Source organism: Coniosporium apollinis (assembly GCF_000281105.1).
Source record: "Coniosporium apollinis CBS 100218 chromosome Unknown supercont1.57, whole genome shotgun sequence".
In the NCBI taxonomy this organism is placed as follows: Eukaryota; Fungi; Ascomycota; class Dothideomycetes; genus Coniosporium; species Coniosporium apollinis.
Window position 1 is genome coordinate 1 of NW_006913319.1, and position 27948 is coordinate 27948.

Genomic DNA, 27948 nt, shown 5'->3' on the forward strand with positions numbered 1-27948 from the left:
AGATTTAAATGTCTTTTTTCTAGTTAAATAACCTTCTAGTAGTAGTTTTCTTCTATTATAATTAGTAAAATAATCTAGTTATTATCTAGTAATAGTAACTCACCTAGAACACTCTTTACATACTCTTATATCTAATAAATATACTATTTTCTAAGCTATTTTCCAAGTAGCTTGTTTTTCTAAGCTCTTGGAAATTCGGAGTAGAAAATAAAATATTTAGTAAATTAGATATACTTATTATTCTAGTCTAGTTGTTTTCTAGTATTACTAAGCTGCCTAGAATACCCCTTAAATACTCTATTTTCTAACGAAAACCTCTATTTTCTAAGGGATTTTCTAAGAGACTCCATTTTCCAAGCACTTGGAAAAGCGGTATGGAAAATAGAGTCCTTAGTAAACCCTCGAAATTCCATCGACACGGTTAGCAGGACTAGCGGAGAACTAATATAATAAACTATACTTTTTTTACCCTACTTAGCCGCTTAAAGCTACTTAATCTTTCTACAGCTATACTAGATCTCTTAATAATCTATCTTTCTCTCTTTTTTTCTCTAGAACTCGTGATTCTAAAACTCTCCCCCCCTATAAAATAGGAAATAAGCCTAATCGGGCAAAACTACTATATATTTTACCGCTTAAAATTTGATTCTCTATAATTCTATCCGCTTACTTTCTAAAAATAGTAATTTTTTATTTTAAGCCAATAGGAGGGCGGGGAAATTGGGAGGAGGTCAGATGCTAAAAGGGCATGCAGTACTAGGCGGGCGATAGTATAGCGAAGTAGCCGCTAGTATAGCTAGTAGTAAATAGTCTATAGTAGGAGCTTAGCGGCTATATTCTTTACCTGCTTAGTAGGCCGGCCTCTATAGCCGAAGCCTACTTTATACTAAACGCGGAGGTGCCTCTATAGAGTCTCCTACTTCCACTCTATAAAGGGGTATTATAGGTATAGTAGGCTATCCTTAAAGATTAGAACGTCTAGAATAGTAGAGGCGAATAGGGCTAGAAGTTTAAAGGAGTCCGCCTTAGGGTTAGTAAGTAGATACTACTTAAGGAGGGCGGCTATAGCTAGACTTATAGTGGAGGGAGGCTATATAGACGGATAGCTCTTATAGTAGTCTTTTAGGTGGGTTTAAATATAGAATACGGTGATAGCGCGCTTATATAGTTAGTAGATAAAAACCTTAAAGTCTAAAAAGTAGTTAAATAGATCTAGATCTATAGTGCGGTTAATAGAATATTAAGGTGTGTAGAGAAAGGGGGGAAAGATATAGGTAAGGGGCGGTAGATAGAATATATAGAGGTAAAAGGACGCGTAGGGTAGCCTAGTAATATATAGTAGTTACTAGATGCATCTATATTTATATTTATATTAGCGCGGCTATAATTTAGTTAGGGTGGTGTAAGGGGAAAAGTTAGTGGAGAAAGGCTTCTATAGATAGGCCTAGCAGCGTAGAATTCCGGAAATAGGAGATTATATTATTCCGCTTAGGGTAGGTAGTTAGTGCTAGCGTGAGTAGTTTAGTGCGAGTAGAATAATAGTAAAAGTAGCTAATAGGAGAGTTAGTTAATTGGGAGGAGAGTAGGAATAAAAAGGGCATGTAGTACTAGGAATAAAAAGGGTATGTAGTACTAGGTAAGTAGATTGTGCGTGTCTATAGAGGTAAAGTATTAAGGTAGAACTATTAAGGTAGTAATAGAATTATAGTAATAGGTTATATAAGGCTAAATAATATATAGAACGAGTATAGTAATACTTAATACTATAATGTAACTAGTGCTAACTACCTTAATTATCTAACTAATTAATAAAGATTATCTAATCTTAGTATATATACTCTATACTAGCTTCTATATAATAAACCTCCTATACTACTACACTATATATACTAGTATATACTAGTATATATTAGAGAGAAACTACCTATATATAGTATAGAGACTTTATATATATATAGTCTAGATAAGAGAATTATATTATATATAGTATTTATAGTATTATATATAAGATCTATAGTTTAAATCTATTTTAAATCTCACTTTTTAAGAATATATTCTCTATACTTATAGTAGCTTATATTATATTTTTTACTTTCTTCTTTCTACTATAAAGGATCTGCAGTTCGAGCTCACCTTAGAAAGTACTTTTCTATAAACTCTTAAAACTATTTTAGTATAAAATAGGTACACCCTATAATTATTTAAATAAAGCTACTAATAGATATACTAACTCTATCTTTAAGCTAGAAACTCTCTAAAGCTAGTAGCTATTATAAATATCTAGAGTAGAGAGTAGTAGAATAAGTTATAGAGTTTATATAAATACTCTAGTAAAATATGATAGCTAAGAAAAATATAAGAATAGCTATCTTTAAATTAAGCTTATATTAGTTTAAGTATTTAGCTTTATTAATATAGAGAAGAGTAATAGGAAGGTATATCTTATACTTAGTAAACCTTAAAGATAAGTAGTTAGTATATATCTATAAATAAGTATTTAGGTATACTACCTTAATCTCTAAAGAATAGTTTTAGAATTTATACTTTTAAGTATCTACTAGCTAGATAGATAGTAGTAGGAAGTAATATATCTAAATATATAGTAATACTCTTTATATTAAAAGAGTAGAGTAGTAATAAGAGATATATAGAGAACTAAACTCCCCTCTAACTTTATAATATAATCGTGTTATTAGATAATAGTAGCTAGATTTATAATATTTAAAGTATTAAATAACTATAATTACTAGTAGTCGTAATAGAATATTAAGAATTTAATACTAAACTATTTAAAGAGCTTAGCTATTAAGCCGCGGCCTCGTTTTACCCCTCTAAGCCGCGCTGCGAAAATGCCCTATTTACAGCCTTGTAGTATTTATTGCTAGGACCACCCACCTTGTTAATATAATGTCTAGCGAATCTGCAAAAGCTATTGTGGCCTACGGCCCTGTCAACTAAGGCTAGTGGAAGCTCGAGGACGTCTCTGTCCGACCGATTAAAGACGATGAACTGCTAGTTCAGATTATAGCATCTGGCCTCTGCCACACAGATGTACACTTCGAGAACCTGAAGGACGGGCCAGGCGTGTTGTACCCCCGAGTTCTAGGGCACGAAGGTCAGCATTCACCACTCCCAACCCCATCGATTGATTACGCCTAGTAGTTAAGACAATTCTGACAAGCAAGACCAGGCTCCGGCTACGTCAAGCAAGTCGGCAAAAACGTCACCGTCGCCCAACCCGGCGACCCGGTCCTCCTGTCCTTCGCCTCCTGCGCTTCCTGCAAGCTCTGCACGTCCGACCATCCGGCGCACTGCGTCGACTTCAACGCGCTGAACTTCGGCGGCCAGCACGACTTCTCCGCGTCCTCGTCAGAGAAGAAGGAGCCAGATATCTTCGGCCACTTCTTTGGCCAGTCGAGCTTCGCGAGCTTGACGATTGTGAATGAGAGGAGCGTTGTCAATGCGAAGGGTGTCGTCAAGGACGATGAGGAGCTGAAGATGTTCGCGCCGCTGGGATGCGGAATTCAGACTGGCAGCGGGACGATATACAACGTAGCTGCCGCGACGCCGGATGATGCAGTGGTGGTAATGGGACTGGGTGGTGTGGGCCTGAGCGGGATTATGGCGGCGAAGCTCCGCGGGTGCAAGACCATCATTGGGGTCGACAAGGTTGATGGCAGGATGGCACTGGCGAAGGAGTTGGGCGCTACGTATACTATCAACACTTCTGGTATGGAGCTGGATGAGCTTGTCAAGAAGGTGAGGGAGCTCACGGACGGCCTGGGCGCGACCGTGACGATGGATACGACGGGTTTTGTGCCGCTGATTACGAAGGCCGTCGAGTTCACGAGGTTCAAGGGGAAGGTGATCCAGGTCGGTACGGCGCCGGTAGACGCTAAATTGGAGATACCAATCTTTGAGTTCATGGTCATGGGCAAGCAGTATATCGGCGCGGTGGAAGGGGATGCTTACCCGCCGAAGTATGTGCCGGAGATGATTCAGTGGTATAGGGATGGCAAGTTCCCGGTGGACAAGCTAGTGAAGTTCTTCAAGGCGGAGGAGTATGAGAAGGCGCTGCATGAGATGCAGAGTGGAGAGGCGGTGAAGCCGATTATCGTTTGGTAAAAGCTGGTCTTCAAAACGATCATGGCAAGTAGGATGGCAGAGAGCGAATAGCTCGGAGTTTTGGGACACGGACCACTCAACATCTTCGTCCCCCGATTGTAGCAACCTTACCTCCACATTTGGAAGGCGCTGCCCTTAGAGCCTGCCAACGACAGTATTTCCGGGGTCAAAGGATCAAAGTGATAATCATGATACTTCATACTAGGGTTCATGGAGAGTGTTTTATTGTAAAAAGCTACACTATACAGCAAATTAATGCAGGTAATCTTTGGAAGCTTGATGCACTATCCCTCTCGATCCCCGGATCGTCACTGTAAAGAGTTAACCCTCGTACCCACGGAACACCTCGTTCGCTGCTGTTTTGCGTTCTCGGTCGATAACTTCTGCATGTGCCGGAGAACGCACACGGATGGTGATAGGGAATGGCTTTGGAGCTGTCAAAAAGCCGTCTGTCCATTGTGTTTCGATTGAATCATCGATTTCGTCTTTCGATAGGCTCTTCCCATTGACATCCTTGCCAGGACTGATGGAGAATGCCCAGACGAGTTTCGCCATGTTGATCCGCTAATGTTGATTAGCACAACAGATTGCAGCGAGCAGCAGTCAATAGATTTTTCACCCCTTGACAAAAGAAGCATATCGCTTACCAAAGAATTTTCTGCAAGGTGCTGGCCAGGACAAACTCGTCTCCCAGCTCCAAATCCATAAATTTTGCGGATTGCGTCAGGAGCATCATAACCATCTTTGAAGCCGCATTCGCTCTTCGTGTATCGCTCTGGCATGAATTCCTCGGGGCGATCGTAGCAATCCGGGTCGTGGTGAATTGCCCTGTGAGTCTTCCTTAGTAACCTGATTGAAATCGAAACGGTTTTTAGGCCATGGCTTTATTCTACCAGGTGTTTGCTAGGAACACAGAGCCTTTTGGAAACAGATATTGGCCGTACGAATCATCTGCTATCGGTCAGAAATGAGTCTTCTAGCAATCAATGATAGGTTCAACCTTCAATCAAGGCATGAGCAATGCCACCCGCAGCCACAGGTCGCCATCTCAAGACCTGGAGGCTGTAAGTGGTGAATAGTTGGCGGCGTCATGAAACTAACCTCCGTTACGCAGTTTTTGATGTATTCCAGCTTTTCCACATCTTGAATAGTTGGTGACCTCTCAGTACCGCAAACCTGATCTACCTCCGCCTGTGCTTTTCTGAGAACATTGGGGTACTTGACCATGGCCAATAGAAATGCAAGCAAGGTAGAAGCAGTTGTGTCAGAGCCTCCTTCCATGAGCACACCTCCAATATAAGCGATATGTTCCTCGTCCAAGCCATGTTTCGCGCGTTTGGACTCGTCCAGGAGCTCGTCCATGAAGCAGTTTCTGCGGACTCCTCGTTGAAGTCTATCCTTGACACACTTGAGCAATTCAAAATACAGCTGCCGCTGTTCAGATCGAATTGATAGGGCCCATTTCCGCCATGGAGCCATGAACGTGGGTATTTGTTTCAAAAAGGGGAATATGTCAACTGGCGGAGTGGCACCAGTTTCTAAGATGGCTGTAAACTGGTCTTGGACGTGATAGAGGCGCTGAATGTTTGGATCTTCGAATTCTGGACCTCGAATGCCGAACACTGAAGACAAAATGACTGCTGTCGAATACCGGCGGATGTGATCGTAGTATTTTTCCGGTGTCTGCATAAGTTGCTGTAGAGTAAGAACGGCTTCCGCCTCCTGAAGCCTTTGCAGCGACGTTACAGCAGTGATGTTGAGAATCGATTGATAGACTTTCCTCTGGTTTCGCCACTCTGCTCCGTATGGCATGAGTAGCAAATGGGTGTTGTCCCGAGCGATAAGCTCGGTACCAATATGATTGGGAGGTCTGCTGGAATAAATCGCCCCTTTCTTGTCAAACAAGCTAACGAGTAAGATGGTCAGACTCCGAAAGATTCATGCTGTTAGGATGCCCCTATGCTTACTCCCGCACTGCGCGTGCTGTGTTGAGTACTATCAAATTTCCCGGTCCTAGTTTTAGGGAAACAATGGGTCCGTACTCTTTGGACCATTTCTGGAATCTGACTTTCGTCAATCAAAACTGCGGCGTGACTTCATATCCGGAGCTATGATACGCACGTAAGGTATGCTTTTTTGGTCGGAATCTGGTGCAGATTACCTGATTGGGCTGTGAGCGATCTGAAGAAGCGGCCTGAGGACTGAGGGGTTTACCAATCATAGGCAGCGTGGGAGGACCTGGTGGGAGCGACTTTGACCTTGCCGCAGCTAGGGTCAACCGGACGAGGCCAACGACGAGGAGAAATCCAACAGAGAGAACAATGGTAACATGAATAGCCATTGTAACGGCACAAGCGAAAACAGGTGTCTTTGGTAAGTAATGTAATTTCCTAATTCTCTAGGTCCGCGAGATACAGTGCCGCTCGACTACAAGCCTAGAAACTAATTTTCTTTTACTAAGTGCCCGTTATTTGAGCTTATATACCAAATTTGAGGAAAATTGGCGTGTTGTACTCATTGGAGGACTAAACCGCGGAGTTTCCGGAGGTCGAGCTGGAGATCGAATTCCATTTTGAGTCTCGAGTCTAGCTCGAGCGTATCTTCCGAGTAGTAGGTGCTCCACCTATGCTAGAGCTTGCGAAAGTCTATCATCAAAGATCCCTGTGCCCTTTTCCCTAGTGTTGCTCATCGTTCGGTATTCCGGCACGACAGCAAGCTCCTAAGGTTCCGAAGCTCCGTGTACGTTAATAAATAGTTGCAAGGCTTCCGAAGCTTCCGGATATTACAAGTCTGGTTCCGAAGCTCCGTGATTAGTTATTAACTTACGCGGACATTACCGTCGTGCCGGCGAGATTACTCATGTCGCCGGAAAGTTATGAGATCGCGGGGCGAACACCAGAATTGCGCTCAGGCTTTTTAACCACACTGCAAATCACGAATATGCGATAAACAACGCTATAATAGTGTAGAAGTTAAGCGTGCACCGACTTTTAATATATAAAGCACTCACTCAGTTAATCTCACAACGTAGTGTTGAGATATATAGAGATAAACACTACAGCGAGACACTTTGCACGAACCCTTAGAAGCGGATTTGGAGTAGTCTACCGCCGGCTTACCGCTATCTCCAATCTCATAATTTTCCGGCGACATGAGTAAGGTCATCCTTAACGACCCACTCGTCTTACGCTGACAATAATAGATGCCTTTGAATACTCCAACCCTATGACGCTGTAAAGGCTAAGCCTCATTGCGTATTCCTGCAAATAAGGCTTGGTGCTGATGCTGTACGTATTTGTCTTACCTCAGCAGGCGGGATTGATTTCACCGCTCCTGTGGGTTAAGGCATGCTGTTGTTCGTAGGTGTGTATGTATATATATATACCGAATCGTGTTCCTCTACGAGATGCATTGAGTTGAGTAGCTACCTATTACTCGCGCTTCCTCTGCATTGCACCGCACCGCTCTTGTTCTTGACACGCTTTCCTGCAACGAGCTAAATATGTTCCGGCGCATCGCACTTCTCCTCCCCTTTCTCTCCTTCCTCCGCTCATCCACCCAAGCCCTTCCGACGGATGATTGCCCAATTCTTGGCCCCTCCTTCCCCTCAAACTTCGACCCATCCAGCACCACCGTCATTCGCGAACTCCAGTCCCGCTTCCCCGCCCAGCTCGAGTCTCTCCTCTCCTCCGGCGTAATCAACCGCACGCACACTTCCTTCTCCATCAATGTTTTCTCCGCGGTCACCAACAGCTCCATTTTCAGCTACCACCACGCCGCGCCGGGCTTGAACGGGAGCTTAACGGCGGGCGTGCTCAACGATGACACGTTATACCGGATTGGCAGCGTGTCGAAACTACTCTCGGTATATGCAATTCTAGTTAAGGCGGGGATGGAGATTTTTGATCACCCCGTGACAAGGTATCTACCGGAGCTGGCGGGCAATGCGGGAAGTGATCCGCTCGAGAGGATTAGTTGGGAGGAGGTTACTGTTGGTGCGCTCGCCTCGCAGCTAGCGGGTACTGGGGGGATGCGTGAGTGATGTCTTCTTCTCTTTTGATGATGTTTATGGACTTACTTAACTTTTTTTTGTAGCTGTCGAGACTGTGTTATGTGAGATCACCCCGTCAACGGAGTGCTCTATCCAAGGCATGCCTACACCCCTTTCTTCTCTTACTTTCCCCGCCCATTTCCACCAATCTTCTTCGCTAACGCAACCATCCACCAGAGTTCCTCACATTAATGCGCACCCGCAAGCGCCCTGTCGTGCCTCCGTTCGAAACCGCTCTCTACTCCGACGCTGGCTTCGGCATTCTCGGGCGCGTGCTCGAACGGCTAACGGGCCTGCCATACGCGGACGCAGTGCAGAGCATTCTCTTCGCGCCGCTGGGGCTCAACGGCACTTCGGCGAGACAGCCCCGCAGGGAAGGTCTCAATGCGGTTGTTCTACCGGGCAGTTTCGCAGAGTCCTCATGGGGCTTCGACAACCAGATCACTGCGCCGTACGCCTCTCCTCTCCCCCCCCCTCTTCTTATCCCCTCCGCCAGTCGATCACGTTTGCAATACTGATAGTGTGTATTGCACATGTAGCTCCGGCGGCCTGTACTCTAACACCGCAGACTTGCGCACAACCGGTCTCTCCATCCTGCACTCCGCGCTCCTGCCCCCGCGCACCACTCGCGCCTGGCTGAAACCTCAAAGCCAAACCGCATCCCTAACCACCACTATTGGCGCGCCCTGGGAAATCAACCGCCTCGCGCTGCCCGTTTCTCCCAGCTCGCCGCGCACCCGCATCTCCGACCTCTACACCAAGCTCGGCGGCCAAACCGGCTATGCCGCCGTGTTCGCGCTCTCCCCAGACCACGCGCTCGGCTTTTCCGTGCTGGTAGCCGGCCCCAGAGCCGGCAGCGCGCGCTTCCCGTTGCGCGACGCCGTCGGCGAGGCCTGGGTAACCGCCGCCGAGCACGCCGCGGCGGAGAACGCGGCGCGGAACTTCGCGGGCACGTTCGTCGACCCGTCAGTGGACGGCGCGAACCTGACGCTGACGGTGCAGCGGGATCGCCCGGGGCTGGGCCTGGAGGCGTGGTTTGTGCGCGGCGTCGACTGGCGCGCCAACTTGACGTACCCAGCCGCCGCCCTCCCCGTCGCAAATCTCAGTGTGCGCCTTTACCCCACCGGCCTCGTTACGCTATCGCCTTCGTCGCCTTCCTTGAATGCGAGCGCGGGCGCGGCGCAGCTGTCATTTCGCGCGATCCCGCTGTTGCTCCCGCCTGGACCGCGCGCGGCGGTGGAAGGGGGCCAGGGCTTGTTTGACAATGGATGCCAGAGTTGGTCTTCCGTGGATTTTTGGTCGGTTGATGGGTATGGGATCGATGAGTTTGTATTTGAGGTTGCGGGGGGACGGTTGGAAAGTGTGAGGAGCTTGGCGGCAGGGACAAGGATGAGGCGGATTGACTGAAGGGGTTTGGTTATTAGGAAAGAGGTACATCTACAAATCGTTTGCCCGCTCGGGAAATCGACTGAGGTTCTAAGCGCTCCGAGCGCTTTGCGAGCGTCCTAGACGTTTTAGACGTTTTAGACACTCGGAGCGGTTTTGAGTTACTTACCAAGTAATAGAAAACCTGAGTTATCAAGACGTCTTAGAGTTCTCTTCCTCGCTTAACTTATATCTTTTAGTAAAAAGAGGTAGCGTATCTATTATTAGCAAGTAACCAAGTAACAGCTGGTTTAGCTGTTCACCACCCGTGCGTACGTGCCAAGAAGCCAAAAGGGTCAGCCTCTCTAACCCGTATCTTAAGATAACAAGTCACGCAGCTGAAGCATGTTCTCAGCAAACATCCATACCGACAGCGGAAACCATACTCGCCCCAAAAGTTCTAGTCAAGATGGCAGCGACGGTAGCAGAACAAGTCGCCCTAAAAGAAGCGAAACCCGATGAGTACGTTTCTCTCCACAGCCCAAGCAAGATGGGCAACGCCGGTATAATGGCATATGGCGGCTGCACGATGGGAACAGCTGTGAATGGGGCATGCCAGAGTGTTCAAGCCCATTACTACTTATATTCCGCACTTGGCTACTACCTGGGCCCCTCATCAACGGATCGAAAGGTTTTCTGCACTGTGCATCGCGTCCGCGATACGAGAACGTTCGCCACAAGACGGGTCGAAATTAGCCAGCGGCAGGACGATGGCACGAAGCGACCCTGTTTCTTACTGCTGGCAGATTTCCAGGTCAAGGAGCCTCCGATGTTGCGCTTTTCCGCACCACCCTCAAGGCAGTATCCCGATGTTGACAACTGCCCCACCTGGGATTCGGTTCGCGAAGCGCTGGTGTCTGAGCATGGGTTGACAAAAAGACGTGTGGATGCGCACAAAGCAGTCTTCGACCTCATGGGCCGATTTTGGGACCAGCGGCAATGTCCTGAGGGTGTGTTCGCGCAGAATCTGATGGGGATAGCTAAGGAAATCAGGACAATTCAGGACAAGCTTTCGATTACGGAGAAGGTATCCGCTGATTGGGTCAGGAGCAAGCATACTCTGGTCACGAAAGCAGAGCAGCTATCTGCTCTGGCCTTTGTAATGGACTGCGCGCTGTCTTTCGTACCGCTGGCCTATAGCCATCAGTTTCTAGAGGATGCTGGCGCATGCTCGAGCCTGGATTTTGCGCTCAGAGTCTTCCTCTCAGAAATTGATCTAAATAACTGGCATCTAAGGGAGATGAAGACTATCACCGGGGACGAGGGGAGGACGTATTCAGAGTCAAGGCTATGGAATCGAAAGGGAAGGATGGTGGCTAGCATGACGCAACAGAGTATTTTACGGCTACCGAAGGGTGTGAAAGCTACATTATAAGTCGGTCCTAGTAGGACTTATCAAAAGAAGTTTGTGCCTTGTGCCAACGATTAGCTACTTAGGCGTACTGATTTATGTACCACATTGTGCATAGTATGTAAACGCGAACATCTACTTTTCTTGCTTCGAAATGCTATAATATCCATCTTCAAAGCTACATTGTCACAGCTCTAGCATGTCATCGTTTTTATTATTATTATCGCCTAGGCGGTTCATTCCACAAGTGTGTAGCAAGGGTACTCGATCACTGGCAAGACGCTGACGAGCTCGCCAAGCCCAGCATGTTGCGGAGAAATATGCGCATTGACAAAGGCTCCTGCAGCGAGCAAGATCGGAAAGGTACTGTAGATGAAGGACCAAGAGGAATTGAAGACTTTGGCAGTTTATCTTGATTGAGTAATGTGCGTCGCCCGATGTGGTCTTAGCGGGGCGTGATGTTGAGCCATTTCATGCGCCTGATTTGCTCAAGTACTTACCCGAGGCGTGCGATGGTTGCTGGAAGACTACCCATCAACATTCCCGGCGGACGGAAATGAACACTCTCCCACACTGCGTATCAGCAGAGCGTGCTTGTCTCGTTCTGCAATGGCTCTATGCACGAGTCGCAGACCGGTCTGCCTAATGACTAGATGGCCCCTTGGTGACCACTCACGTCGCAGTTTGGTTTTCAGCTTCAAGCCTACTTTCTGGGCATCAGCGCCCATCTCGTAGAAGCGAGACATCTTCTCAGCCCTACGGCCGCTCCACCTTATTGAATATCCAGCCACTATTCTTCATCAAGATGGGCTCTCAGCTGCGCCCCGACGGGCAGGACTTTTTATCACTGATCTCGCCCTTCCCCTCTCTGTACCACTTATTCCTGCTTTATTATCGGCTACAGTTCTTCCTACTATCAAGGCGCAGGTTTTAATTCCTCTGCGGCTTACTGTAACTCAATTAGCATCCTACGATGGTCGCATCTGCGTGGTCGCCTAAAACGGCGTGTTTCCTCCTCCTCCAAGCCACCGCTCTTGTATCTTCGCAAGGTACGGATCACTCCATCCTTCGCTCTATAGGATTCGAACTCATATCTCTTTGAAGCCGTGACAGTCACTGTATCTGCGCAGAGTACCGATTACTCCGTCCTCCGCTCTATAGAATCCGACCTCGTATCTCTGGAAGCTGCGACAATAACCTCTGTGGCATCTGCGGCAGCATCTGCGACATCCAGCAGTGCGGCTCAGACATACACTGTGTCCGTCGGAATCGATCATAAGTTCAGACCGGACGTTGTACAGGCGAATGCTGGCGACATTATCGAGTTCAATTTCTTCCCTCCAAATCACTCCGTTGTGCGGGCAGAGTATATGTTCCCGTGCATACCGTATGAGAATACGGGCCGAGGCAAGGTCGGCTTCTTCTCCGGCTTTCGTCCAGTTGATGCTTTCCTGAACGATGTAAGCACGAACCGCTCTCTCTTAATGCGACCAGTATTTGTCGCACGCAATGCACTCATCGCTGTGCTATCTCCAACCCGCTTGTGTAGGCGCAGCCTAAGCTGACTCGTTTACGTAGCCTCCAACTTGGAATCTCCGTATCAACAACACAGATCCAATATTTTACTACTGCTCCGCTCCCGGTTCGTGCAACAATTACGCTATGATAGGCGTCATCAATCCTGTAAGCTGTCCCAAGCCTCCCAGTCCACTAACCTACGCTCATGCCGCGAAGAACAAATCCGTATCGCTAGAGACTCAGAAAAGCCTTGCTCTACAGGCAGCATATGTCATGAATCCTGGCGATCCCTTCCCTCCCGAGGCATCGTCATCAATCGCGTCGTTAACGACTTCCCCAACCTCAACGTCAACGTTGCCTTCATCAACAGCCGCTACAGCTAGTACGACACCGACGCCAGCTCCAGCCGAGGAGGAGGAGGATGATGATCTAAGCACCGGAGCGATCGTCGGTATCGCCCTCGGCGGCGCAGCCATACTCTTGCTCGCCGCTGCACTATTCTACTACTTCTTCAGTCGCAGCCGAACGCTCAAGCAGCCTTTCGCGTCTCCACCTCTCTCATCTGCTACGCGTCACGGTCCGGATATGTACCAATCCGGCGGCACAGTTTTCGTGCCCGTACTCCCCAAGGACTACCGAAGCAGTGCTCTCAGCCAGCAGCCCTACGATGTCCCGCCATATTCTGAAGAGCCTCTGCGGTCCGCGAGCCCCCGGTCTGACGTCGGTGATATGTATGTAGCTGCGACCGAAAAGCGATGACAATGAGACTGTTTGCTAACGCGTAGCTAGGAGGTCGTACACTAGCACCCCGGCACCATCGCTGAGCCCGCGCAGCCCGTACAGCCCGCACAGCCCGCACAGCCCGCAGGAGATGTACGCTCCGTTCCCACACCCGAAACCGGCCCAACAAACTGTCTAGATGACTCTGTCTTTAAGAGAGGCATTTTCGGGTTATATGAGTGGATTCTCTCGGCAAGTCCGATGTTGATAGTATGTTCACCTTAACAACCGGCGAAATCTTGATAGGTATTTTTCTAGGATTCGTATCTATGTTCTTGCGGTCGTGGTTCGTTAAGCTGTAAACCTGATAGGTTCTTAAGTATACTTCTAGTACGGATACATAGATTAGTTAAGAGACTTCGACGATCTAGACGGCCTACCTGTAGCTTAATCCTAGTAATGCAAGGTTCTTGCAATGAAATCAATCAAATGCAGATAATAGCCTAGTACTAAAGACTCAAGTCAGATACAATCGCGTGCAAAGGATCTTTAAATAAGCTATTATTTCAAGTGAGCTTAGTAGGCACAAGGTTTAACAATCTAATAAATAGCTTTATATGCTACTATATAATTATAACTACAGTAGGTTCAACATCAGGAAAATCCACCCTTTCGGCCTAGAATACACTAACACCCACGAATATGCCCTCTCCCATCGCCTTCAGCATCAGTCCTCGTTTCGGGCCAATTTACACTCACCATGCAGATCGAGCGGCATAGATTACGTTAACCATTCTACGCTCATCCTTTATAGGGTAATCTGCATAATAAAAATCATGGAGAGCGAATTCATCACGTTCATCAGTCCCTGGCCTACTCATAGGCGCCTCATAGTCCCAACGCTCGTTGACCCAGCATATAAGTTCATCAAAGATGGTTCCGAGCACAAGCCGGCTGCGTATCCGAAGCATTCCCCCCGAAACTTCTCTATACGATGAAGAATCAGCTCGAGGTATTAAACCCTAACGAGGCGCGGAATCCATCTAGCACTAGCCTGCGACTCCTAAACACGTGCGATATGCTACTATCGCTAGTGCCGTCACTATTAGCGTAGCAACTATATCAACCTTGTCTTTTAGTTACGATTTTCAGTCTATTGCGACTCCAAGTCAGACTTTCCGGCGCCTCCTTTTGAGCCTAGTTCATCGTTGCACGCTTTGCTCTTGCCTTTCCCCACCGTCTCTTTCTTTAGATCTTCTTCCTCGAGCCGATCCCAACTTCTAATGTACCGCAGCGACACTATGACAGCAACAGCAGTCAATGCTATAGTGAGGGCTTCGGAACTAACTAAGACAGAAGTCAACGTTAAACCCATAAGCATAATTCTCGCTGATAAGCACCTACCGAATATTCCGCCCATATAATCGCTCCTGTAGGGGCTGTCCGGATCCGATCCATTGACCTGTAGTTTGTCGAACCCGTTGATTTTCAGCGCGAAGAGCGCGGTGAGGAAAGTCAGGGGCGCGAAGACGACTGTTATGACCGTGAAGCCAATGACGGCCGTGCTGAGAAGGACGCTGCTGTGCGCGTCTTTGATGCTGCTGTAGGTCCGCTTCAGCTCGAGTATGTCTTGTACAGCCTTCTCGATCTGTTCCGCGTCGCCGTCAATCTTCTTGATCCGTTCTTCATATTGCCGAAGGGTGCTTCGAGCGTTTTCAACGAGATCCCATTTTGGAGTACCACCCAGCCAGCGACATTCCAGGCAGTTCGGATCACAATCCTCGGTATCGTTAAGTAGGTCTTCTAAGATTACCTTTTGCTGCTCAAGAACGTAAAGTATCATGACAAGCTCACTCCGGACGTCCGAGAGCCTGTGGAGGAATTTCCGCTCCCTTTTGAACTCAACCAAGCTTGGCTTTGTCGTGTCGACGTACTTTTCGACATCCGACAGAACAGATACCATCTCGTTCTCGAAGATGTCGAGCGCAGGTAAGAATTCCACGTCGCCGATGTCGCGTTTCTTGCCGAAATTCTCAATTTGTTCCGCAATGAGGAGTGCCACCTGATAGATCATGTGGGCAGTATGGAATACAGGTATCCATCTTAACTCTTCCTCCTCACGTTTGGTGTGTTCGTTGGTAGAATACATACGTGTACTTGCATGGACCATCGAATAAGCGGAGATGACAATGGTCCCTACTCTCCAGATCCAGAGTTGCGGCACCATCAGGATAGGTATTCCCTCGTCGGTCTTCCCTTGGTCTCTGAACGGCCTAGAAACCACTTGATCCTCGTTTCTTTTAATGAAGGCATCAGCACTGAGGCCTGGATAGTATGCTTCATCCAGAGTGCGATCTGGATGGGAAATAGAAATTCCAGAGGAGGGCAGCGCATGGTTGGCTGATAAGGCTCTTACTGTCTTTTTACCCGATTCTCTGCTGGCATTCAGTCGCTGGACCGAGTTGAGCGTCAGACATGGGAACTGAATACGTCAGCAAGGCTTCAACTGCACAGGACTGAGCAAATACCACAACGACAGAGCACCTAGGATTGCGCTCGTAACCGTCGACGATGTGGCTCTCAGAGAGGCTGGCCCGTCTAACCTCGAACCTGCCCGACCAATAAGACGGCTCCCTGTAATTCAGAAACGGATCGCCAGGAGCGACAGGTGGAGGCCTGCTGTGGTGGAGAAAGAAACTCGTCATGTCAATTTCTCCAGGAATGCACTTTCCAATGGCCCTAAAGACGGCCTGTGATTGTCAGAATGGCCAACTACATGTACTTAAAACATACCAAGAGTGCCAGGCTCTGATTTGTCAGCGGTGTCTCCATCCGCAGTCTCAAATGATTGCTTACATTGGTAGATGGTACGTGTACCAAAGTCACGGATTGACCTTGTCGACTACTCAACGAAGTCCAGGGAGTCAAGCCTTTTTGCAATTCTCCTATCGACGGTGAAGGGTAACCAACATTGCCATTGTCCGATATGGTAGCAATAGAAACCAAATAGTCTGGATGGAGATGGCAGAAGGAACGCATCATTAGCAAGTTGAAACTGGTTTGGGAAGACCGATCGGCGGCGACGTCCCAAGCCGTCAAGGCCTCTTTCGATGTGGATTTAATGTCTGGGTCCGCGCCCATTTCCAGGAGAAGCCCAACAACCCCCCCTGGTGATCCAGTGAAATTGCCCTATGAAGGAGAGGTATCCCAGTAGAGTCCAGTTCGTTGGCCTTCTTAGCGCACTGGGCTAGGTCCTGTGACTCCCGCACCTTCTGGAGCATGACCATCAGACAATCCATTACACAGAATACGAAAGCATGGGCCTTCAAGAAGTCCCAAAAGTTGGTATTCAACAGAGCACTGCAGTCACTGGGAGTAGTTCTTTTCAGCAAAGCGTTGAGTTGCATGAAAGGAGTCGGAACGCTCTCCCCAGTGGCTACAACCCTTTCAACGAGCGTTAAGATTTCTATCGAGTTGTATTAGCATGTGTCGCAGGCGTCAATTGCTGTCGTGGTGGCCTACCAGGTTCGAGAGCTGCCGCCATGCTTGTCCCGTGGAGACGTTGCCGAACTACTTGGGTAGGTGTAGTAGAGGACGTACTCCGCACCTAGCGGAGGCAGAAAGCGGATTAAGGCTGAAATAAAAGGAGCGGAAAGAGACGAGCTTAAGAAGCACGAACTCGTTACACAACTTCTCAGCTCATCTGCAGAGTTCTGCTTCTGGACTGCAACAGCGCTACAAGCAGCTAATAGTTCGACCGCTCAGCAGCCACATCGTACTCTTGCCACCGGAAAGTCTTCGGTGTAGCCAATCAAGCCACTGGCCGCATCTACGGCCGTATTTATGTAGATAAGACGGTGGCGGAATTATTCTGACGGCTAAGCCACCTCACCAAATCAATCTATCGACATAACGCCATTATTTCACTATTCGTTAATAATCGCAGCGATTGTATAGCGTTAAGCGTGATCTTAGTGATGCGGTGCCAAGACCGTGGACTTTTCGGCGGCAAGAGTACATAGTAGCCTCCTTTCTTATCGATTACTGTAACAATCTTGACTTGGACGACCCGAGCAAGCCACCGAACTACAAACTTAATCCAAAACTTTACACAACTATTAAGTGAATGTTCGCAGAACTTGAGTCTGTCCAGCTGGTCCGCCCTCTATGCCGAAACGAAAGCGCTCAGAGTTCGGCGGCTGCACCACCCAATCCCTGACGGACGGACCGATCAATGCGCGCCAATACCGGGTCGAGCACAAGATCAATCATGGAAAGAAGCTCCTCAACCGCATGCTCAAGCTCGCGAAAGGCTTCGAACGGCAGAAGCTAGGGAGGCGCCACAAAACTGCGTCGCAGAATGGTGATGTACCGGGACTTGCGAGGATAGATGCGGAGATCGAGGCGCTCAAGGTTGGTGGTACATGTGACAAGCACAGTTGAGTGTTTGTAGCGAGAACTGTCTAACATACTATCGTGGCTTAGAAACTCGACATAGCGGATGCCGCCGAGACTTATCTGCATAAGACTCTGCTCAAGATCAAAACCATTGCCGCGTCGCCGTCCCTACCAGCGAGTGTCAAGCTACCAAGTAAAGCCCCACCCGATACGCCTACAGCGAACGTCACCGCACGTCTATACAATGCGAATCCAGTCAAGGAAACTTTGGGAGACATACTTTCGGACATACGCAACGCTCTAGGAGTGGAACAGGCAGGGGAAGCCGGTCGAAAAGATGCTACAAAGACCGGCGCAAGCGAGAGGAATCATGCGAAGTCACGGCTGGAGGATGTTCAACAAGGCGCATCTTCGGAGTCCGTCAGTGCCTCGTCCGCTGGGAAGAAAGAAGAGGTCGAGTGTGCCTACTCTGACGAGTTCAGTGACCCAGCTAGCGAAGACTTCGCACATCTTGACGCCAGGGTGGCCGGTTCGTCCACTGAGGAGTCTGACGAAGACTCAGAAGAGGCCTCCGTACGCTCTGAATTACCACTCGCTTCAGCACGGGGGCACGACCCTGTTGATGATCTATCCCTAACACCGTCAGCATTTTCGTTGTCCTCGCAGTCGCCTGAGCCGGAAAGCAAAGCATTTGTATCAAAAGCAGCAGCCAATGCGAAAAAGACATCTACCTTTCTACCATCCTTAACCATGGGTGGCTACTGGTCCGGCTCAGAATCTCTGCCCAGCGACGAAGAAGTCGACGTTGCGCCTAGGAAGAACCGACGCGGACAACGCGCACGGCAACAGCTGTGGGAAAAGAAGTTCGGCGGTAGAGCGAAGCATCTACAAAACAAGGATGCGGCAGGCAATGGCAGCAGGAATGAAGGATGGGATCCGAAGAGGGGCGCTCAGGTCCCAGGAGATAAGAGATTCGGTCAGCGCCGCACCGGAAAGCATACAGTGCCTGATGCAAAGAGAAGAAGCGAAGGCAATGCAATATCGGCCAACGGTGTGGATCTCAACCCAAGCCGGCAGGTCAAGAGGGATGATCAAGGCCCTTTACATCCGTCTTGGGAGGCTGCTAAGCAGAGGAAGGAGCAGCGGGTCACGGCTCCTTTCCAAGGCAAGAAAGTAGTGTTTGATTGAACACGTCCAACAGTTGCAGTGGTCGAGGGCCGCCACGAATCATCTTCCCACCTTCCTGTCGCTGCTAAGCCGGCACGCTAGGCTCACTTGCGCCGTTGCTACTTCAGCTGGAAGAGTTCAACCCTAAATGCCCGCCAGAGCCTGGAATGGGTACTTTGCGCCAACTGGCAGCTCGCAGAGCATCTGGATGCCGACCTCAGAATATTGTCAATCTCAGCATCTCAGCACCATCCCAGTCTTTTACCGTTGAACCATGTCTATACGTCCGGAAAGGAACTGGCTGGCAAGTTTCGGGCATGGTGCCGACCCCTGCGGCCGTCTCATATGAGACTGGCAGTTGCTTCACCGAACGGTCAGATCGCTTGCATCAGTACTCACGAAACCCTGTCTTGAACCGTGAATTTTACAGTCATGGGGGGTAGATTTTTCATGTTCCTGCAGCCTGCTTTATGCTATCGTCGAATCCAAGATTCACTCCAGTTTTGTATATAAGAAGAATGACAAAGCTACTTGCGGGCTTGACTCACACCCAGCAAATGGATTATTGTGCTGTCCCCTTGCACTTTGCGAATGCCCAGATGGTCACGTGGTGGCCTGATCCCATTACCCCGCAAGTTGGCAGCTGTCCCTGCTGTCAGCGGCCAAATTTTCGGACAGACTCCAGCGGCTATCACTCTGTCATCTAAACGTCGTATCAGCAGTATGGGAGACCGGACAACGATCAAAGCGTGTGGCTGAACAGGCAGATGATGTAAGAGCCGGGAACCCATCGTCAACGGGAGTGGAGTGGGACGACAGGCCGGATGGCTAAGACAAGAGCCTGTGATGCATGTGCTGTTCGCAAGATCAAATGCGACGGCAACACACCTTGTCGAGGATGCATCGCCGCATCAATAAGCTGCACTCGACTTAAGATACATAACAAGTCCGGTCCGAAGGGCCCCAGGCAAACGACGAAGCATGCTATCTCCGAAGCGCAGCGCGAGTATAAGCACCGGCGCGAAGCATCTCAGCCACATAGCGTTCCGGACGCTCAACCTGCTCAACCCGTGCAACCCGTCCAGCCTGTCCAGTATGTGCAGTGGCCGAATTTTCTTGGTCCCTCTACCTTCTCCTCGCCCGCCGATTCGCAGTTGTTGCCTGAGAGCCTAGGTACCTTAGTCACCAGCCGGAGGATACCTCTATCTTCGCTTCAGGTGTATCTTGATATCTACCATCACAAGCTGCACCCAGTCTGGCCGGTCGTTCGCCGGGAAGAATTGATAGCACGTCTACATGATCCAACTGACCTGGAAGCGTATGCCCTCGCCACTTCCGTGTGTGCGGCTACCATTGCCCAGCTTAAGCTGCCGGTGCGGAGAGACAGCGATGTGGAGTCCCTATCCGTGGACTCATCAGCCATGGTCTTAGAGGCGGAGCAAAGTCGTATCCTAGTGGATTACTCAGAGAAGCCCTCCCTTGATGTTCTTCTTAGTTCATACTTTCTGCACGTTTTCTATGCCGATACCGGCCGTTACCATAAGTCCACGCTCCTCTTGCGAGAATCGGTGACTTTTGCGCATATTCTGGGGCTCCATCTGAAGGCTCACTACGAAAATCTCAACGCGAGCGATACTCAGCATCATCTGCGCATCGTCTGGCTGCTGTTCGTTACTGAGAGGTACGTGAAGCATCTTGGATGACGGCATAGCTACGGTGAAATCGCCTTCCCTCACTGCGCTTTTGCTCTAATCCCTGGTTCCGTTCAACACATCCCGTATCATACAACTCTGACCGATGCATCGGATAAACAGCAGCTTTGCCCAGCTTTTCACTGCACATTCGAAACAGCACGACATACCACCCACGCTCAAGCTTAGCCCCGACCTACCTCCTCTTGATGCTAGCGAAGACCCTATATTGCTCTCGGCGTTTGTCAGCTTATGCAAGCTCTTCCAGACTTTCGATCACGCCTTGTCGATTTCAACCCCGAGTGGAATGGTAGATCCTCGGACTATATTCTCGGCAGCGTACCAGCAGTTCCAGCAACTACCAAATCTGTCGCCCTATGGGAACGAGATGCAGCGGGCCGATGTTATGGTCACACAGCAATGGATGCAGATAGTATTTTGGAAGTTTACTATGCCTTACGTAGCACTGACCACGATGTCTGAGGATCCGAGCTTCAGCTTCTCGTTTCCGGCGGTGATTGCGCATCAGCTCCTCTCTAATATTAGAGATATCTCTGTTGATACGCTCTCGGCTCACGGTGTGGGAATGGTGAGTGATGTTGTAGTATTTGCTGCTCATATGTCGCTTTCCGCTGATCCGTAATTCAGGAAAACAAGCTGCACGAGGTGGCAAACTCTCTTGCGGACGTCATCATGTGTGTCCCGCAGGTGGCGCAAGTTAACAGCATGGAGCTGGGGCCGAGAGATATGTTGTTCCAACTAGCGAACATCCTTACGGCGTTCAACGGTGCAAACCCATCGTCGTTGTCGTATCTTCAGCAAAAGTTGATCGACTGCGGGCTCGGAGTTCCCCAGATTTCAAGGATTACAGAACTACCGGATGGCATCACCGAAAGCCAACAGCAAGACTCGTCCAATAGCCTTGACAACAGTCTGTATATGACTGACGAAGCGGAGCACGGCGATTGGCTTATGCAACAAATACCATTAGTAGCACCACCATCCTTGGAGCATGGCCCTGGTTCATCAGTAGACAAGGTATCTGCTGGAAGTCCTCGGAACTTCAATTGGCTGCCGCAGGGGGTGGACGACTTCGGAGAACCCATGGTCCAGTCTTTCGACTTTGCGCACGTCGTTACGACCCCCCGGTTATTTGCAAACGATTTCTTGCATAACAAGTTTACTGTTTAGCAAGCTAGGGATCGTCGCCACGCACTCCCTTCCATGAGGGCTGAATCAGGCCGATCTTCGCGCACAATTAGCAACCGGGCCTGTGGTGGGCGCAACTCATCACCAGAAAACGCAACAAAGCATGCTAGGCACTCTTACTATTCCATATCAGCAGCCGCAAATCTCGACGAGGTGCTCCGACAGCTCTAAGCATCCTCTCCCGCTGCCACCGATCGCTTCCACTCAACCTGGAGATCCGCAAACTTGACCTCAAGTTCCCCGCAATCTCCCTTTGCTGGCCTACAAGCGTACGCGCCCACAACAACCTCCCACCCTTCATCCTTTTCGTCCGCAAAGAACCATCCGACTTCCCTCAGAGGCTTCCGCTCAACTACCTCGCCATCCTTCCCCAGAACAAGCTGGTAGATCCACAGAGACTTCCCATGCTCATCTCCCTCTCGTCTGGCCTCGAGCGTGACCGGTCCTTCACCCCTCTCAGCAAACGACACTCACTCAGCACCTTAAGGGCTTGGAACATACCTTCCTCCGTCACGGGAAAAATACTCCAGTCCGCAAATCGGTCACAGCCCACCGTACTCACGTACGGCTTTCCGTAATAGAACTCCACGCCCGTTTTAAGCCATTTGGGAGGCGAATCTTTCTTGTCGAAGACGTTGGTTGCAGAGGGGTGGCTGAACTGCAGGAGCAGACCGCCTTGGTCGTATTGCTGGATCCAGGTCGCGGAGAAGCTGATGCGGGCTGATTTGAAGAGGTTGAGGGGTTTGGGGTCGCTGAGTCTGGTGGGGCCTGGAGGGTGTTAAGGATGGTAGGGGAGGGTGTAGGTGGCGCCATGGGATGGAGCAGTGTTTATGACATGCGCAAGGGGTTTTTGGTCAGATAGGGACGTACAGTTGTATCTGTCGGTGGTTGGCGGCTTGCGCCAGATGTCGGTGTTTGGGGGTGCGGAAAGGGTGAAGTTGGAAGAGGACATGGCTCTCGCGCGAACGATCGAGCTTTAGAATCTGGTCGTAGGAGTACGGTGAGTTGGTAGGTTGTATGGGGACCTGAAATGCGTAGCAGACCGTGTTTATAAACCTCGGATATCGCTGACCGTCGAAAGGACACGAGTTTCATGGGATGCACCAAACTTAGCGTACACGTGCGCATGCAGGAACATGCGGGGCACCTTGGCAGTTGACCATGATCCACCTGCGGTGACTGCGCCTGGGAGCCGACAAATGACATCCCAAATAAAGATATCCTGGATGCAACATTAGTTGTGCTTCGTGAGTCGTTCTGTAGCTGTAAGTAACGTAGCATGTCGGACCAAGAGTTGCCACTAGTACGATTATTGCAACCTGATTAAACGAACACCACCTCAACTCATGAGACTGATAGACAGAACTCTGAACGTGAATTCACAATGAAACACTGGCGCTCCACTGCCGAAATATGGTCTAGATGATAGCTCTCCTGCCTGTCGGGTTTCTCAGAGTAAGTTAAGATCACGACGCACTCACCACAACAGACAAGCAACAACATCCCATTCGAAACTCCCGGTCAGGTAAATTGTGATAGTGGAAACCAGTAAGCGTATAGTACGGTGCAACAGTGGGAACACAGTAGAGTACAGTTTGGTCCAACCGCGACTGGCTACAAGCCCTCAAATAGAAGCTGAATATGCAGGGTTTGATGGAATATCTATCCACGCTGTACATAGTTGGACTTGCTCATTTCTTAGGCTCTTCCTTCTTCGGCTCCGGCTTTGGCGTTGGTAGTTTGAACTGTACTAATCAGCATCCTACTTTCAAGACATTGTCTATGCGAGATATTATAGCTCTCGACTACAAGCAACGTACCTGATCGGGAGTCCTGTCATGTCCGGGCCCAACTTGTTCCCATGCCGAGCTACGAAAACAACGTCAGTGCTGACGGTGTAGGTAAGGGGATAGGAGAGCACATACCTGCCGCCCCTAAAGTTCCTGAAAGCCTGCGTCATCTCCAGTGGCTCAACCACGATGCGCTTCTTCTCCTCATCGTATCGAATCTCCGTGTACCCAGTCATCGGGAAGTCCTTCCTCAGCGGGTGTCCATCAAACCCGTAATCCGTCATGATCCTCCTCAGATCCGGGTGGTTGACGAAGAAGACGCCGAAGAGATCGTACACCTCTCGCTCGTACCAGTTGGCGCCGTCATAGAGACTGCAGATACTGGGGACGGGGGTCGCTTCGTCGGCATACGTCTTAACCCTGATGCGCGAGTTGTGCCGGATGCTGAGCATGTTGTAGACCACCTCGAAGCGCTGGTCCTTGGTCGGGTAGTCGACAGCTGTGATGTCCGACACCTGAGTGAACTCAGCTGCGGTGTGGTATTTCAGGAAGCTGAAGACGGGTATGACGCCGGACGGCGGGATGAAGATGGTCAGCTCGTCTTTCCAGACGGAGAACCTGGGGGGTGTCAGCGAGGGCAATGCAGCCGTCGCAATGGCGAGTCTCGCTCACTGTTGGATGTATTTCGGCAGACATGACAGCAGGTACTGGCCGTATTTGTGGAGAGCTTCGGCCTTGGACTCGTACTTGTCGGCAGGATTGACAACGGGAACGTGCTTGATTCCTTGCGGCCCGCGTTGCGCGTGCTTGAGCTCAGGTCAGATATGGTAGCTGCCATGGCAGTGGTGGAGCTGACATACTCTTAGATTCGGGGTATCAGAGACATCCGAGACTACATCCTTGGCCCTCACAGCTGTGGTGGTAAAGGCGCGAGCGGCAGTAGAGCGGGCGCTCGAAGCTCCCACGGAGCGCAGGGCAGAGGCCGCCGACCGGCTGCTCGAGAGCCGCAGCGCCATTGGTGATAGCTCAATGGAGCTGGCGTTCGCCTCCCTAGAGAGTCGGTGTCGGGAGGCCTTGGTAGGGAGCTGGTGGCGTGTAATTGCGTGGCTCGACGTCGTTGCCCAAGGATCACTGCATCACTGCCGTCGACGGCATCACCATCTCGAAGCGGGTCACGTGAACAAGAAGAACAAGAGCTTGGCGCTGGCGAGAGCGAACTCCAAACCCTGTCTGCGCCTTCTGGCGCTTTCTGCTCGACCTGCTCTCACAACACCCTCTCGCCTTCTTGCCTTCTCTACTCAAGCTCTACCGCCCTTCACGCCTCCCTCCTCTCGCCCATCACCTCACCGCGCCTCCGCTGCTTTCCGGCTTGTTTCCTTTGCGCTGTCACGGCTGGCGTTGGATGTCTTCGACCGCTTCCCTTCTCTGTTCCGTGCTACCCATCCCCATCATCTCGCGCATAACCACTTGATACCCTCGTCACCCTCGGCACCTACTCCAACCACGCCACACTTGCCGCGCTCTATCGCATCGCGCAACCATGTCTCGCTCTCAGCTTGACCAGTTCATCGAGGATGATGGAGAGGAGACATGTCCGCTCTGCGTCGAGGACATGGACCCTCAGGACAGGAAATTCCGTCCATGTCCCTGCGGCTACCAGGTACGTCTGCCCTCGACTACCCACTGCAACCTCGAAGACACCGCTGACGGATGGGCAAACTAGATCTGCCAGTTCTGTTACAACAACATCAAGAACAACGTGAACGGGCTGTGTCCCGCGTGTCGGAGACCCTACGATGAAAAGAACATAGACTACACGCCTCCAAGCGCGGAAGAGTGAGCAGCAGCAAACACCGCTCTGTTTCGTCGAATGTATATGGATGTTGACGGAGAATAGGTTAGCGAATCACAAGGCCAATCTGCAAGCTCAAGCAAGGAAAAAAGCTGCAGCGCGACAGAAAGAAGCACAGAAGCGCGAGGCCGACAACTTGAGCCGAAAACATCTTGCTGGCTTGCGAGTCGTCCAGAAGAACCTCGTCTACGTGACTGGCCTAAGTCCAACCACGCGAGAAGACCGGCTGCTCGAGACGCTACGAGGCCCGCAGTATTTTGGGCAGTATGGTAAGATAGTCAAGATCGTCGTCAGCAATGCCAAACACACCTCCATGTCCCAGCCTGCTGTCGGGGTCTACGTCACGTTCGAGAACAAAGAAGACGCGGCGAAGTGCATCGCCGCAGTAGACGGATCCCAGAATGGCGAAAGGATACTGAGGTAGGCGTTTATATGATGGTCGCTAATACCTGTTGCTGATCCCGTTCGCAGGGCACAATATGGAACCACCAAGTACTGCTCGGCTTATCTGCGCAACGAAATCTGCAACAACCGAAACTGTATGTTCCTTCACGAGCCTGGTGAAGAGAACGAGAGCTTCACACGTCAAGACATGTCTTCCATCTCCGCGATATCTTCGCAACAGCCTGCGCAGGTGCATACCTCCTCCTCTAGACCTCTGCAACCTCAGGCGCCGCCGCCGCAACAAGCTCCGCATCCAATCGCCGCCGCTTCTCAGCCGATGGACAAGCAGGATAGCAAGGACGGTTCTGGCAGTCCTACAGATAGCCAGGGCGATGGCTCTGCGCTTCCATCGAGTGCTAGTTGGGGAAAGCAGGTTCAAGACCGACAAACGAGCCGTGCCGCAAGTGGTGCCACCAGTGGTACCACCGCGAGTCCCCAGACAACTGCTGCGGTACCAGCTCCGCAGCCGGCAGAGTCAAGCAAATCCCGATCGGAAGCGGCGCCCAAGGTTACTGAAAAGGATAAGGAAGCGAAAGCGGAAACCCCCAAATCATCAACGCCTCAGAGCCAGCTCACCGACACCCTCCCTGAGCCTCCTGCTGCAACGCAGAAGCTGTCCAGGCCACGGAAACCGCGGTTGCCTTATCTTGACGATGCGCTCAAAATCCTCTCCACAGCAGACTTTACGCCTTACTTCTCCGCTGCTAATCTTGATCCGGAGGACTTAGAGATTGTCACGAATTTCCCCTCACTTATCGACCCGAACGGTGGTGCGAAGCTAAGAGCCAGGAAGAATCGGGAAGCGGAGCGTCTTAGACAAGCAGCTGAGGCCCGGGACGCTCAACAAGCAGCTCTTACGGTGGAGACTGAGGAGGCTACGGAAGGCGCTGGTGGAAGCCTCCAGCTGGGTGGTGAGCCCGAGGAACGGCAAGATGTCGGCTTTAGCCAAAGCTTACAGCATGCGATTCAACCCCCTTCACAACAGCTACCAAACAGCACCAACCTCGGGCTGGGCCAGAACCTTTCGCTCGCCGATAATCTTGGTAACTTTGATCTGTACCGAGGGTTCACTCCGCAGCAGCAGCAACAGCAGCTCCTTTTGCAGCAGCTCCAGTCGGCAAGTCCTCAAAAGACCAATCTGCTCAATGCGTTCCAAGGCACCCAATCTCAACAAGCGCAACACGGCTCGAGTCACAACCAACAAGGCGGAAGCGCGCCAGGCCATGCGAGGCACACCTCTAGATTCACTTTCGCCAATGATACTGCGTCAGCTTCCGCGCAGGTCAAGCCGGTGGTCAATGCTAAGCTCATGAACCAGCAATCCTCCATGATGCCACAAAACAACAATCACTTCAATCCGCTTTCTCAACCCCAGCAGCTCGGTAACCAGTTCTTCAGCAGTGCTGTACAAGGGCCTCCGCCTGGACTCAAAACCACAGGCACACCACCTGTCAGCGGAGGCGGCATGTTCGGCCAAGGTCACGGCTTTGCGACAGGCAGTCTCGTGTACGGTGCCAATGCCGCGAGCAGGAATGCGAACGAAGAGATGATGCAGGATCTACTCCGCGGCCGAGCCGGCAACGCTCGCGTCGGCAATGCTCAAGAAGTTGGAAAGCGTGAGTCTATGTTTCCTTCCTTCCTCAATCACCACCCCATGACCTCCGCGTCTGGCACTGCCCCTGGGCTTCCCAGCTTCCCCTATGGACCTTCGCCTGGTGCATACCAGGACTCTGGTTCTCAAAAGCCGAAGAAAAAGGGGAAGAAGCACAGACATGCTAACACTTCCTCCTCTGGGGGAGGTGGAATAGTTGATGTTGCGGACCCGAGTATTTTGCAGGCGAGGTTGCATCAAGGCGGAGTCCTAGCGGGACAGGGATTGTATGGCGGGCAAGGTCAAGGTGGGTTCAGTTCAGTGTACGGCGGTGGCGGCTTCAACAATAGATGGTAGTCTTCTGCTCTGTGCTTCTCATTTCAAGACATGATGGCCATGTTTCCTTCTCTTTCAAAATACAAATCGGTGTTATATGGAGCCACAGGGGAGCATTGGCGCCTGCCTGAGATGTTGGCTTGGGCTGCCCTTGGCGTTTTCATCTGCATATTGGACTACCTGTACGGCGGCACGTTTCTTTCGGGTATCTGCATCCATCTGCACGATTCATTTTCGAGTCGTTCATTGTCAAGCTCATGGGCGGTGCGTCGTTACCTTC

General features: G+C 50.3%; 11 protein-coding genes across 11 annotated transcripts; 7 read left to right on the top strand and 4 right to left on the bottom strand.

Annotated features, from left to right (window-relative positions):
* Window positions 1–2964: 2964 nt before the first annotated feature.
* Window positions 2965–4125, top strand: W97_08415 (uncharacterized protein; the record flags this gene model as incomplete). The annotated part of the gene is made up of 2 exons (XM_007786382.1): window positions 2965–3115; window positions 3191–4125. Coding segments are annotated over 2 exons (1086 nt in total), but the record flags the coding sequence as incomplete, so codon positions are not given.
* Window positions 4126–4446: 321 nt separating this feature from the next.
* On the bottom strand, window positions 4447–6466 carry W97_08416 (uncharacterized protein; the record flags this gene model as incomplete). Its single annotated transcript, XM_007786383.1, has 8 exons — window positions 4447–4689; window positions 4773–4953; window positions 5019–5079; window positions 5126–5180; window positions 5227–6031; window positions 6093–6188; window positions 6247–6286; window positions 6340–6466. 8 exons carry the CDS (start codon window positions 6464–6466, stop codon window positions 4447–4449), a joined length of 1608 nt encoding a protein of 535 aa, XP_007784573.1.
* A 1161-nt stretch (window positions 6467–7627) lies between these two features.
* On the top strand, window positions 7628–9583 carry W97_08417 (uncharacterized protein; the record flags this gene model as incomplete). The annotated part of the gene is made up of 3 exons (XM_007786384.1): window positions 7628–8159; window positions 8354–8627; window positions 8716–9583. 3 exons carry the CDS (start codon window positions 7628–7630, stop codon window positions 9581–9583), a joined length of 1674 nt encoding a protein of 557 aa, XP_007784574.1.
* A 427-nt stretch (window positions 9584–10010) lies between these two features.
* Window positions 10011–10976, top strand: W97_08418 (uncharacterized protein; the record flags this gene model as incomplete). The annotated part of the gene is made up of 1 exon (XM_007786385.1): window positions 10011–10976. The coding sequence occupies one exon, from the start codon at window positions 10011–10013 to the stop codon at window positions 10974–10976; it is 966 nt and encodes a 321-aa protein (XP_007784575.1).
* Window positions 10977–12322: 1346 nt separating this feature from the next.
* Window positions 12323–13389, top strand: W97_08419 (uncharacterized protein; the record flags this gene model as incomplete). Its single annotated transcript, XM_007786386.1, has 4 exons — window positions 12323–12412; window positions 12531–12635; window positions 12687–13201; window positions 13260–13389. The coding sequence occupies 4 exons, from the start codon at window positions 12323–12325 to the stop codon at window positions 13387–13389; spliced, it is 840 nt and encodes a 279-aa protein (XP_007784576.1).
* A 954-nt stretch (window positions 13390–14343) lies between these two features.
* Window positions 14344–15264, bottom strand: W97_08420 (uncharacterized protein; the record flags this gene model as incomplete). Its single annotated transcript, XM_007786387.1, has 2 exons — window positions 14344–14537; window positions 14595–15264. 2 exons carry the CDS (start codon window positions 15262–15264, stop codon window positions 14344–14346), a joined length of 864 nt encoding a protein of 287 aa, XP_007784577.1.
* A 2093-nt stretch (window positions 15265–17357) lies between these two features.
* On the top strand, window positions 17358–18776 carry W97_08421 (uncharacterized protein; the record flags this gene model as incomplete). Its single annotated transcript, XM_007786388.1, has 2 exons — window positions 17358–17603; window positions 17676–18776. 2 exons carry the CDS (start codon window positions 17358–17360, stop codon window positions 18774–18776), a joined length of 1347 nt encoding a protein of 448 aa, XP_007784578.1.
* Window positions 18777–20176: 1400 nt separating this feature from the next.
* On the top strand, window positions 20177–21637 carry W97_08422 (uncharacterized protein; the record flags this gene model as incomplete). The annotated part of the gene is made up of 3 exons (XM_007786389.1): window positions 20177–20436; window positions 20570–21035; window positions 21095–21637. The coding sequence occupies 3 exons, from the start codon at window positions 20177–20179 to the stop codon at window positions 21635–21637; spliced, it is 1269 nt and encodes a 422-aa protein (XP_007784579.1).
* A 185-nt stretch (window positions 21638–21822) lies between these two features.
* W97_08423 (uncharacterized protein) lies at window positions 21823–22607 on the bottom strand (the record flags this gene model as incomplete). Its single annotated transcript, XM_007786390.1, has 3 exons — window positions 21823–22100; window positions 22157–22423; window positions 22526–22607. The coding sequence occupies 3 exons, from the start codon at window positions 22605–22607 to the stop codon at window positions 21823–21825; spliced, it is 627 nt and encodes a 208-aa protein (XP_007784580.1).
* Window positions 22608–23346: 739 nt separating this feature from the next.
* Window positions 23347–24461, bottom strand: W97_08424 (NADH-ubiquinone oxidoreductase 30.4 kDa subunit, mitochondrial; the record flags this gene model as incomplete). Its single annotated transcript, XM_007786391.1, has 5 exons — window positions 23347–23400; window positions 23476–23524; window positions 23581–24063; window positions 24118–24251; window positions 24306–24461. The coding sequence occupies 5 exons, from the start codon at window positions 24459–24461 to the stop codon at window positions 23347–23349; spliced, it is 876 nt and encodes a 291-aa protein (XP_007784581.1).
* Window positions 24462–24985: 524 nt separating this feature from the next.
* Window positions 24986–27689, top strand: W97_08425 (uncharacterized protein; the record flags this gene model as incomplete). Its single annotated transcript, XM_007786392.1, has 4 exons — window positions 24986–25105; window positions 25169–25281; window positions 25343–25717; window positions 25769–27689. The coding sequence occupies 4 exons, from the start codon at window positions 24986–24988 to the stop codon at window positions 27687–27689; spliced, it is 2529 nt and encodes an 842-aa protein (XP_007784582.1).
* Window positions 27690–27948: the final 259 nt, after the last annotated feature.